The sequence below is a fragment of the Lynx rufus genome, unplaced genomic scaffold, assembly GCF_022079265.1.
Source record: "Lynx rufus isolate CCGP_SWC_20201006 ecotype Redwood Valley unplaced genomic scaffold, mLynRuf1.p SCAF_21, whole genome shotgun sequence".
NCBI lineage: Eukaryota > Metazoa > Chordata > Mammalia > Carnivora > Felidae > Lynx > Lynx rufus.
In genome coordinates, this window is record NW_025814836.1 from 22,568,445 (window position 1) to 22,581,623 (window position 13,179).

A 13,179-nucleotide genomic window follows, 5' to 3' on the forward strand; every position below is an offset into this window, starting at 1 on the left:
TTCGGGAAACTTAACAGAAGACCACGGGGGAAAGGAAGGGGAAAAATTGTTTCAAACAGGGAGGGAGGCAAACCATAAGAGACTCTTAAATACAGAGAAAAAACTGAGAGTTGATGGGGGGGCAGGGTAGGTGGGAATATGGGTGATGGGCATTGAAAAGGGCATTGGTTGGGATGAGCACTGGGTGTTGTATGTAAGCAATGAATCATGGGACTCTACTCCCAAAGCCAAGAGCACACTGTATACACTGTATGTGAACTAACTTGACAATAAATTATATTTAAAAAAAAGGAATTCTTGGGCTGCTTGGAATACCTGGAAACACAGCTGGAATATGGTACTGTGGGGAGAGCTGGCCCCCTGGTCCTTTCCCACACCCCTCCTCTTCTCATTCCTGGCTGCCATTCACATCACTGAGAGGGGCCTTACATGCAATGTGTGGATATTCCAAGCCACATCCAAGTTCTGCCCCTGCCCCTGCCCCTGCAAATAGCCATGCCTTGGCCATCTTTCACATCTAGGGGTGCACACATTAGCATCTGGGCCTGCCCTCAAGAGAAAGCTGGGAAAGAAGTTTGTGCAGGCCTTGGCATCATCTGGGCAGTAAATTTCAGGGGTATAGGTACCTGAACATGGTCTAGACTCCAGAAGGGTGCATCTAGGCTCTGGGTGGGTATAATCTCTTGGCCCCACAAATTACTCATCCTTTTCAGAGTGAAGTGCTTGGGAGAGAGACAGAAGTATCCTCTAAATTTATGTCCCAGGGTAGGGCAATACTGCAGGCAAATTTATTGAATGTTAGCCATGTCCCGACCACTGTGCTAAGCTCTCAGCCTAAGGTAAAAGGTTAATGGGGGACACGAGTAAATAGTAAACACAACACAATGATACGTTAGATGATAAAGATGAACACAGGGTGCTTCTAAACACAGATTTATATAGTCTGTTCTCCATACCTATAATTCTGCTTTTTCATAACATCAAATTGAATCATGTAGTATGTAGGTTTTTCTATCTGATTTTTTTCACTTAGCATAATCAGTAGTTTATAACTTTTTATTGTTAACTAGTGTTCCATTGTATGGACCTACCATAGTTCATTAACTCTTCACGCACTGAAGTGCGTGTTGTTTCTAGCTTGGGGCAATTATAAATAAAGGTGCTATAAATATAGCACAGTACAGATTTTCATATGAAATGTTAAGTTTTTCTTGTGTAATATGTAGGAATGGAATTCCTGAATCATAGGACGAGTGTATGTTCAACTTTGTGAGAAACTGCTAGACTATTTTCCAAAGTGGCTGTGCTATTTTGTATGCCCACTAAATATGGGATGTGACTGTCTGGGAGTTTATCTGTTTGCCTATTGATAAACATTTGTTGTTTCCAGTTTGGGGCTCCTACTAATAAAGCCATGATGAGCATTCATGTAGAAGCCTATGTGTGGATGTGTTTTCAGTTCCCTTATATCATACTGAGGAGTGGGATGACTGGCTATAGTGGTAGGTAGTATGTTTAACTTTTTAAGAAGTTACTAAACTATTTTCCAAACTGATTGTACCATTTTACCTTCCCAACAGTAGTTGGAGGAATTCCGGGGTCCTCCACATCCTTGACAACACTTGGTGTGATCTTTTTACCTTTAGGCATCCTAATACACATGTATTGTGCTTGTAATTTCCATTTCACTAACTAATGACAATGGAACATCTCTTCGTGTGCCCATGTCCGTCAGTTATATCTTCTTTGGTTAAGTGCGCAAACCTTTGGCCCATTTGAAAGAATTGAGTCATTTCTTATTACCGAGTTTTAAGAATGTGCAAAATATTCTGGACACAAGTAATTTATCATATATATGACCTGCAACCGTTTTCTCCCAGACTGTGGACTATCTTTCATTCTCTAAATGGTGGTTTTTGAAAAACATACACGTATTTCTGAAAGGTTTAAGTTACCCATTTCTTCTTTTATGGATTGTGCTTCAATGTCATATCTAAGAAATCTTTGTCTAACTGAAGATTGCACAGGTTTCCTCCATATTTTCTTTCAGAAGTTACATAGTTTAAAATTTTACATTTTGGTCTATGATCTACTTTGAGTGAATTTTTGTATATGCTGCAAGGTATAGATCAGAGTTCATTTTCTTTTCCATGTGGATATTGAATTGCTGCAGCATTATTTATTGGGAAAAAAAACTATCCTTTTCCCACTGAATTAGCTTTGCGCCTTTGTCAAAAATAAGCTGTCTGTTCATATGTGAGTCTAATTCTGGACTTTTTATTTGGTTTCACTGATGTATTTGTGTAGCTTGATGTCAATACCACACTGTCTTGATTACTGTAGTTTTATAATAGTCTTGAACTAGGTAGTGTTGGTCCTCCAATTCTGTCCTTTTTTTTCTAAGTTATTTTGGCTATTCTAGGTACTTTGCATATCCATATGAATTATAAAATGAGCTTCTTAATTTCTTAAAAGAAAAAAAAAAGGCCAGCTGGGACTCTCATAGGGATTGTGTTGAATTTTAGATTTGGGAAGAATTGACATCTTAACAAAACTGAGTCTTCTAACCCGCAAAGTATCTCAACCCATTTACTTAGGTCTCCTTTAATTTCTCTCAGCAATATTTTACAGCTTTAAGTGTACAGTTTATACAACTTTTGCCAGGTTTATCCCTATATAATACTTTTGATACTATTATAGTATTTTTTAATTTCAATTTTTGATTTTTGTTGCCAGTATATAGAAATACAGTAGGTTTTTGTATATTGAACTTATATCCTGCAACCTTGCCAACATCATTTATTAGTTTTAGTAGATTTTTTGGTAGATTTCATCAGATTTCCTATGTAGATAATCATATTGAATAGGAATAAAGACAGCTTTATATTTTCCTTTCCAATCTGGGTAAAACAGCTTCGTCGCCCCCCCCCAAGCCCCCCTCATGCTATCCTTTTTTTAAATAATATTCTTCCTCCACCCATAACTCCTGGCAACTACTGATCTGTCCCCCATTACTCATTTTGTCTTTCCTAGAATGCCATATAAATAGAATCACTGCACATAAATTTTGAGACTGGTTTCTTTCACTGAGCATAATGTCTTTGAGATTCACCCATATTTTTGTGTATATCAGTAGTTTTTTACTTTTTATTACCAAGGAGTATTCCATTATGTGGATACACCACTGTTGATTTATCCACTTACCCAGTGAAGGCTATTTGGATTGTTTTTTTATTTTTGGCAGTTGTAAGTAGAGCCACTATAAACATTTGTGTACAGGTTTGTGTGTGAGTGTAAGTATTCATACTCCTGGAGTAGATACCCAGGAGCGCACTTGCTGGGTCATAGAGTAAAATATATGTTTAACTTCATAAGAAACTGCCAAATCCTTTTCCAGGGTGGTATCATTTTGTATTCCTGCCCACTTACTCTGCATCTTTATTAGTATTGTCAATACTTTTTTTTATTTTAGCCATTCTAATAGGTATGTTATTATACCTATTAGTTATAACCTATAACTATAGGTTATATAATTAGTTATAACCTATAAGTTATTAAGAAGTATGCTATTTTTGAGGTTTTGCATCTTTCTAAATATCTGTTATTGACTTCTAAAATAATTCTGAGTGGTCAGAAAACATAGTTTGTATGACTTGAGTACTTTTTAATTTATTAAGACTTGGCTTACAGACCAGGATATGATGTGTCTTGGTAAATGTTTCATACGTACTTAAAAAAGAAGCTGAACACTGCTGTCGTTGGCTAGAGTCTTCTAGAACACTGCTTCACTGCTCTCTCACTGGTGCTTTCCTTCAGGAAATCTGCTGCTCTCCTGTATTTTGTTCCTTTATTTACGTCTTTTTTTTTTTCCCCCCTCTGGCTGCTTTTCAAAATTTGTCTTTATCGCGTCTTTAGTTTTGATCACAATGTGCCTTGGTATAGATTTCTTCATGTTTCATTTCCTTAGGACTTGTTTTTCTTCTTGGATCTGTGAGTTTATAGTTTTTATCATATTTAGAAATATTTTGTCTATTTCTACAGATTTTTTTTGTTTCTTCCCTCCTTTGGGGATTTCAATCATACATATTAGGGAACTTCAGGTAACTCCCACACCTCACTTCATTTTTTCTGGTTGTTTCTATTGCTGTATCTTCAAATTCACTAATCTTCTAATTTATTTTGCTCTGAAAGTTTGTGATTAATCAAACCTGTTCTTCATCTCAGACACTGTAGTTTTCATCTCTAGAAGTTCAGTTGGGTTGGGGCACCTGGGTGGCTCAGTCAGTTGAGGGTCCAACTTCGGCTCAGGTCATGATCTCGCAGCTTGTGAGTTCGAGCCCCGTGTGGGGCCCTGTGTTGACAGCTCAGAGCCTGGAGCCTGCTTCAGATTCTGTGTCTCTGTCCCTTCCCCACTCATGCCCTGTCTGTCTCTCTCAAAAATAAATAAACATTGGGGCGCCTGGGTGGTTCAGTCGGCTGAGCATCCGACTTCGGCTCAGGTCATGATCTCACAGTTCGTGTGTTCGAGCCCCGCGTCAGGCTTTGTGCTGACAGCTCGGAGCCTGGAGCCTGCTTCAGATTCTGTGTCTCCCTCTCTCTCTGCCCCTCCCCCGCTCATGCTCTGTCTCTCTCTGTCAAAAATAAATAAAAATTAAAAAATAAATAAATATAAACATTAAAAAGTTTAAAACTAAATAAATAAAAGTTCAGTTTGGGTTACTTTGTACCTTCCACATCTCTACTTGACTTTTCCTCTTCGTTTTTGAACATGTGGAATATATATATATATATGGGTATTTTATATATATATATATATATGGATATTTTGTATATATATATGGGTGTATATATATATATATATAATGGGTATTCTGGTTAGTTGAAGACTATACAGAAAGTCTTTTATATTCTGTTGTTATTTAATATATATATAAATAACTTTTTTCTCTGCTACTTCTAATAGCTGTGTTGACTATGAGTCAGCTTCAATTAATCGACTTTTCTCTTCATTATGGGCGTGTTTTCTTGCCTCTGAATGCCAGGTAGTTTTTTTATTGGATCCCAGACATTTCCTTCATTAGATGCTGGATATTTCTGTATTCCTCTAAGTATTCTTAAGCTTTGTTTTGGTATGCAGTTATTTATCAGTCGTTTGATCTCGTAACTTCTAAGACTGGATTGGCGATACCAGAGCGGCATTTATTTGAGGGCTAATTTTCCCTGCTACTTGGCAAGACTCTTCTGAGCACTCCACCCAAAGCTTGTGAATTACGAGGCTTTCCATTCTCCCTGGTGGATACAGGCATTACTCCTGGCCCTGTGGGAGCTCGGTTTACTGTCCCTACCAATTCTTTCAGGTGGTTCTTTTCTCTCATATTCAGACACCTGGCTCCTCTACCCATGCGCCGGAAACATCACAGGTGTACCCTAGCAGGTGAGGAAAGATGACGGCCGTGGGTTTTTTGGGTTTTTTTGTTTTTTTTTGTTTTTAATTTTTTTTTCAACGTTTTTATTTATTTTTGGGACAGAGAGAGACAGAGCATGAACGGGGGAGGGGCAGAGAGAGAGGGAGACACAGAATCGGAAACAGGCTCCAGGCTCTGAGCCATCAGCCCAGAGCCCGACGCGGGGCTCGAACTCACGGACCGCGAGATCGTGACCTGGCTGAAATCGGACGCTTAACCGATTGCGCCACCCAGGCGCCCCAACGGCCGTGGGTTTTTACAAGACTTGCACGGCCCCCAGTGCTGACAGTGCAGGACCCCACTCTGCTACATGTTATTCATCTTAAAACAGACCCCATGTGCCACATTAAATGCCTTTATTTAACTATAATATTTGAAAGGCTTTTTTATAATTTGTACAGGTTTGAGTCTTATAAAGTACAGAAACATGATGCCCACATGCAGGCTGGAGCCAGAAAGTTGCAATATTTTTGTGAATGATGAACAGTTTTGATTTTGTGGGGGTTTTGTTTCCTTTTAGTCAATTTTCAAGTCTCAACATTTCTGTAGCCCCTAGAAAAATCTCACAGGCCCTGGGCACTGTGCCTACAGAACTCCTGGTTGGTAGCTGTGGGCTTAGAGAGAAAGGAGCAAATGAGACAGCAAGGATTAGAAGTGCTTAACAGCATCTGGTCGGAGGTGAAGGAAACGAAGGAGAGCAGACGTGGCTCGCTACCCAGCTGGCCTGGGCACAGCCGTTTGCGGAGATGGAAGAAGCAGGAGAACGTAGGGGGTAGGCTGGCTTCTAGTTGGGACTGAGATGAACGCTCTCTTAGCAGAAGGAGAAGGGCAACAAGAATACCTAATTCCTCTCCCTGCACCATAGTGCACATGCATCATCTTGGGCTAGCCTGGAAGATGCGACTTGTCAATACCTGTTTCTGCTGCTCTCCTTACTAATATGAAAAGCATATATCCATACTGACATGATATCCATACTAATATGAAGGGCCCTGTGGTAAATAAGGAAAGTGCCGGTCTCTAGAATAAACAGTCCCCATGGGCCTGTTTTTGTGCTAGAAGGCATGACGTGCTGTCTTCTGGTAACTTGCCCTGTTTCTCAAAGTACCTTCGCTTGCTTCCTTTATCAGCTTTTCAGAGTTTCATAGAAGTTTCCAGGGCCAGCTTCTGTGATGTCATCCCCCGGAGGAAGTCAAGTCCGTAAGATGAGGTTCTCCAGCTTTGTACGAAAGGTGCTGCTGGAGGTGCCGTCCCCAACAGAGCAGGACTGGCCTCAGGACGATGAAAAGGATTTTGCCTTCAAAGATTCAGAACAGGAGCTGGAATCCCTGCCCCAGCCTTACCGAATGATCAACAAGATGGTGAACCTTCTGTTTGACCAGGCTTGGGAAGTGATCATGAAGAGGGATGCGCTGAGGGAAGCGGAGCACAGCCGGGTCCAGCCCACCATCTACCTTCCGCTTGTAGAAAGCAAGGTATGGAGCCGCGACCAGGAGTCCCTGTTTCCCAGCTGAGTACTAATAAATGAAAATGCCTGATCCGGGGAAGGAATTCCTCCAAGGATCCTTCATTCGATAAGACAGGGGCATTTCTGAAAGATTATAAGCATGCTGTCGTTGATTAAAATGGGTCTCGTAATTGCCCCGGAGAAATGGGTATTCTGGTTAGTTGAAGACTATACAGAAAGTCTTTTATATTCTGTTGTTATTTAAAAATACTTCTGAATATATTAATCACCCTCTTGCTTGATGGTTGAGAATCTGCCAGTGCCTCAGCTATAGCTCTTTCCGCAGTGTTCTAGATGAAAAAAGTACAGGGAATGGGACCACTTGTCCACTCCTCAGAGGGCTCGTGGTCAGGGTCAGTGTTGTGAATGTGTACTTGTTTTCTCTGGCTCCTTTCCCCTAAAAGTAGAATGCTATGACTGTCTTGATGCTTGGGCAAGATATTTAGATGAGCTCTATTTGGGGTGATACTATATCCAGGAAGGACCCACATGCCTCTCTGAAAAGTCAGCTCATATTTTTGCAGATGGGGGCAGCTGAAAAGCATTCCTTTTTTCTTTGTTTTTGTTTTCCCAGCTCAACAAAATGCCAAATTGTATGGCTGTTTCCCAAGACTATGTGTTCATTGGAGGAGCCAAAGGGTTCTCCATCTATAATCTGTACGATGCTAAACGACTGTATATTTGGGAGAAACTTAAGGTTGATGTCACTTCCATCTGGGCTGCAGATTTGGGGAGTGAAATACTTATTGCTCCTGTGGATGAAACGGGTACTCGTTCTTTTTATTTGTTTTTTAGCCTAATTTATAAGTGTCTATAGACCGTTCAACTAAATCTCCCTTCCAGGTATGGGTGAGGCCAGACATGGAGAATTCTCCCTGACCACGTAGCATTAACTAACGTCTACAGAACAGGATGATGTGCCAAGCACTATTCTAACATTATACATAGGTTGGCCCATTTAACCCTCACAACAGCCCTAGGAAATAAGTACAATTTATTATCCCTGTTTTTCAGAAGAGGCATCTGAGGCACTGAGGTTAAATAACTCACTTGAGGTAACATAGAAGGTAAGGGGTACAGGCAGGATTTGAACCAGCCAACGTGGACCCAGAGTCCCCACCCTTTGGGTACTCAGAAGTCTTGCTGCTCATAGAAACCAGGGATTGGTTCTTTTCCCTCAGCTTGAGGATGAATCAGGCCTTCATGAAGACTATTGTATATGGAACCATAGAGAGTCTTGGAGGGCCCTGTTTCTACAGGAGAGTGACCTGACCAGATTGGCATTTTAGGAAGGACACCATGGTAGCAGTCTGAAAAGTCAAAATGAGAGGCAGAGATGCGGTTTTGCAGTAGTTTGCTGGTCCAGGGTTGCAATTCTCTACTATTCCCAAATAAACCCATCTTTTGCTGCTTAAAAAAAAAAAAGAAACAGAAAAAAAGGGCAGGGAGGGAAACCAAGAAGAAGTGTTGCATTCATCGAAGAGAGAAACTATGAAGTTCTGAACCAAGGCACAGGCTGGTAAAATGAAAAGAAAAATGGTGCCGTGTTCATGTAAGATGTTATCACGGGGGAAGTGATGTGAGTGATATATGGGAACTCAACTATTTTTGCAACTTTTCTACAAGCCTAATATTAGTTCAAAATAAAAAGTTTAAAAAACAAAAAGGTAAACATAATGGCAAAACTCGGCCAGCAGTGGAATATGCGTATGGGGTAGGTAAGCAGGGATGTGAGTGGGGAGGTGAGAAAAATGGTCCTCCTCTCTGCCTTAGATAATGGGGTGGACGATGATGCCATTCCTTGACATCAGTCATAGGGGAATAAGGCCTCAGCGGTCTGAGCTGACCACACGCAGCCCTGGGGCAGCAGGAAGGGGAATGTTGATACTCAGGAGGAGTGGGGCCTAAAGATGGGATCGCATCTATCATGCTGCATTATGTCTACTTGCTTTCACGTCCGTGTGACCCTCAGTGCAGCGCGCTTGAGGGAAGAGAGTGCCTTGGCTGTCCCTGGGACATTTGTGGTCACGGAGCAGATATCCCTCAGATGTTTAGTGGGTTGAGTTAGACCTGCTTACAGGGTGGGCCCTTTGCCTTTGCCCTTCTGGATTATGGGTATTGGGGCAAGTTATGAGTGTTTTCCAGAGGCTTCCAGGACAAGAGGACGGGCCAGCGTCGGTAGGGAGGATCCAGGAGGGAGAACAGCCTGAACACGTCATGAGAGGGGTGGAGGAAAGCAGGGAGACTGAGATCAGCAGGGGCTGTGGAGGGGCCAGGAGAAGGCCTAAGGACCCATGAGCACACAATGAGAATTCAGAAAGTCAGATATAAAATTCCAGTTCTTCTCTGACTCAATGGTCTGTCACTGATTTTTCCATTTCAGGTATCGCCAGACTGTTTTATTTTTGTAAGGATGGTCTTTTCCTAATCAAAGCCATCAATGAAGTGGTAAGTTCCTGTTCTGTTCCCTGTGGCTGGGCTAAGAGCTGTAGCAGATGAAGTTTACTTTTAATATGGAGGTGACGACAGCTGTCCTAGAGTAGAAAGATAGCGACTCTCTGGACAGAGCACCTCCTCTAAGAGATCCGATTAAAAGATGCCCGCCATCCAAGGGCACATGCTGGATGCCTTGGATTCACTTGCCATGTTGTCCAGAGAAGACGCTTACTAAGGAACTCCAGTCCAGATTGAGCACCAGACCAACACATTCAACAACTACTTACAAGTCCCTGAATTTTCCAGGCTGCTTCACATCCTGTTCCCTCTGCTGGGAGTATTCTCCTTGCCTCCCTGCCTACCATGTGTGCCTGTTAAATCTCCCTCCTTCCTTACATTTCCCTTAAGACCAGCTCAAATATATCCTCTGAGATACTTTCCCTCTTATGCCCCAAGGACCCGGTCTCTCCCTCCTCTGTCTACCCCCATACGGCACGACTTTCTGTCACAGTGTTTTCTCCACCCTCCATCCTATTTGTTTGTATGACCACTTCTTCTCTTGGACATAACCTTCTTGAGGGCAGGGGACACTATTCACCCATGCCTCCCTTGCTCCTAGCACACTACCTGTATTCAGTGGGTTCTCAGAAAGTGTTTTGTGACTCAATGAACCCACCGTAAAATTTTTAATTGCCTTATAAAAAATACCATTGTCTTATAAAGAATACCATTGATGGGCATCAAAGGAAGTCAGTGGGGAAGAGAAAGTATTTTCAACAAATGATGCTGGAATGCTAGAATAATACGTGGGAGGGATGGGGCACCTGGGTGGCTCAATCGGTTGAGCGTCCGACTTTGGTTCAGGTCATGATCTCATGGTTTGTGAGTTCAAGCCCCGCATCAGGCTTGCTGCTGTCAGCACAGAGCTCGCTTTTGATCCTCTGTCCCTGCCTCTTTCTCTCTGCCCCTTCCCCACTCACGCTCTCTCTCAAAAATAAAAATAAACATCAAAAAAAAAAGTGGGAGGGAAAATGAACCTCAGCCCTACTTTATACCATATATAAGAATTAATTCGAGGTGTGCCTGGGTGGTTCAGTTGGTTGAGCGTCTGACTTCAACTCTGGTCATGATCTGTGTTTCATGGGTTCAAGCCCCGCATCGGGCTCGGCACTGACAGCTCAGAGCCTGGAGCCCGCTTCTGATTCTCTGTCTCCTTCTCTCTCTCTCTGCCCCTTCCCCACTTGTGCGCCCGGGCTCGCTCGCTCATAAACATTTTAAAAAGAATTAATTTGAGATGGATTATAGGTCTAAATGTAAAGGTTTCTTGAAGAAAACACAAGAAAATATATTTGCTACAATATTTCTTAGGACATGAAGAGCACTGAATATAAAAGAAAAAATTGGTATTGGACTTCATCAAAGTTAAAAACTTCTTATTCTCACAACAAACACAAAAATTAACTTGAAGTGGGTCATATGTCTATATGTAAAATCTAAAATCATAAAACCTCTAGAAGAAAACATAAGAGAAAGTCTCGTGACCTGGGGTTAGGCCAGAAGGTTTTAGCTACAACATCAAAAGCACAACATACAGGAAAAAACTGACAAGTTGTACTTCATCTAAATTTAAAACTTCTTCTGTAGATGACACTGGTAAAAGAATAAAAAGACAAGCAATAGACTGGGAGAAAATAATTGTAAATCACAGACCTGAGAAACGACTTGAATCCCAAACACGTGATGAACTCTCAAAACACAAACTCGAAAATGAAGGATTAAAAAGACCCAGCTTTTAAAATGGGCAAAGGATTTGAAAAGAAAAGACAGCTGACCAAAGAAGCTATTTGGAAAGAGAGTAAGATGCTCCACATCCTTAGTCATTGGTGAAATGCAAGTCAAGATCATGATGACCTACCACTGTGCATGTATTAGCCTGGCTAAAATTAAAAAGACCGACCATACCAAGTGCTGACAGGGACACAGACACAGAACAGCTGGAACTCTCGTGCACTGCTGGTGGTCAAGTATAACGGTACAATCGTTGTGGTAGGTTTTATTTTTTTAACTAATTAATTAATTTAATCTCTACGCCCAGCACTGGGCTGAAACTCACAACCCCGAGATCAAGGGATGCTCACTGTACTGCCGGAGCCATTCAGGCGTCCCTTTGGCAGTTTTTTTTGAAAAGTTAAACGTACGCCTACCATACAATCCAGGCATTCCACGCCTTGATATTTACACAGGAGAAATAAGAGCATGTCTCCATATAGATACATGCACATGACTGTTTGTAAGCAGCTCTACGCGTAAGAGCCAAAACCCAGAAACACCCAAAAGTCCATCAGCACGTGAGTGGATAAGCCAATTGCGGTATGCCCACACGATGGAACGAACTATTAATATTCAGGCACATGGCGATGTGGATGCATCTTAAAATAATTACGCCGAGTGAAAGAAATCAGAAACAAAAAGAGTACATACTGAATGATTCCATTTATATAAATTTCTAGAAAATGCAAACTAAGGTAGCGACGGAGAGCATCAGTTTTTGCCTGGGGTGCGGTGGGAGGAAGGTGGAAGGAATGATTACCAAGGGCAGGATGGAACTTTTGGGGGTGATGGATATGTTCACGGTCTTGTGATGGTTTTAAGGGATATACATATGTCGAAACGTCAAATTGTACACTTTCAACATGTAGTTCGGGGGGTGTCTGGGTGGCTCAGTCGGTTAAGCCTCATGATCTCACAGCCCCGCGTCGGTCTCTGTGTTGACGGCTCAGAGCCTGGAGCCCGCTGCGGATTCTGTGTCTCCCTCTCTCTCTGCCCCTCCACCTCTTGCTCTTTCTCTCTCACTCAAAAATAAATAAACATGAAACGTGTAGTTAGTATATGTTATTATATTTCTAATAAAGCTGTTTAAAAAGAATTAAAACTCCTCATCAAAAGATGTTATTAGAGTTCACTCTGTAGCAGGAACTAACTGGAGCCCCGAGAGCCTTGAGCAGACCCCCTCCCCCACCACTGCCGGCACCAGCCCAGTGACCCTCACACCCCAGGAGGAGCCACCGCTGTCACAGCTGGCCCCAGACAGCATGAGCACAATCCCGAGCAGTGAGGCGGAGGCCCCTGCCCACACCACCTGCCGTGTTGCAAGGAGCACTGGCACCTGCTGGCGGGGACAAGGAGGTCATGGCAACGATGGTTAGGGAACAGTCAGATGGCTCCATATGGAGAACAGACAGGGTTTCATCAGCAGGAAAGACACCAAGGAGGATGTATTTGGACGGCAGATTGCCATAGAGAGTAATCCCAGGAAGGGTCCTTTCGGTGTAGGAGATGGTGAGACGGTGAAGTTTGGTACTGTTGGAGGAGAAAGTGTGTGAGGCAGCAGGTGTTAAGGCCCTGGTGGAGTTCAGCACAAGACAGTACATCTGTAGGGGAACACAGCCACTGTGAATGCTGTCCCCGTCTACGGCTAGACCTCCATGCAATCACCAGCAGGATCCCACCTAGTGAGAGTGGGGGAAGGAATGAGGGGTCAGAAGGTGCCCCTGAAGGTCAGGCCCCACAGCATTGGGCCCGGTGCAGGCAACAGTCCCTACCTGTGTACAGGCAGAGACCCGCCATACCACACCAACCCTCCTGCGCAGGGAGAATGGATGGAGGGGGTTGACAAGCAGGGCGCAGAACCAGGTACGCCAGTGAGAGAATCTGTATTGGGGGAAAATCAAGATGAGAGCCAAAGTCAGCAGCCACCTCAACCCCGCAACT

At 42.8% G+C, this 13,179-nt stretch overlaps 1 protein-coding gene across 2 annotated transcripts in view; it reads left to right on the forward strand.

Moving 5' to 3' along the window:
* The first annotated feature begins 6,637 nt into the window (after positions 1-6,637).
* WDR93 (WD repeat domain 93) overlaps positions 6,638-13,179 on the forward strand; it is a 43,299-nt gene continuing 36,757 nt past the window's right edge. For both annotated transcript variants that reach the window (XM_047086522.1, XM_047086523.1), the window contains exons 1-3: positions 6,638-6,940; positions 7,547-7,739; positions 9,356-9,420. In XM_047086522.1, the coding sequence (XP_046942478.1) occupies positions 6,638-6,940; positions 7,547-7,739; positions 9,356-9,420 (561 nt within the window). The remainder of the gene's footprint in view (positions 6,941-7,546; positions 7,740-9,355; positions 9,421-13,179) is intronic.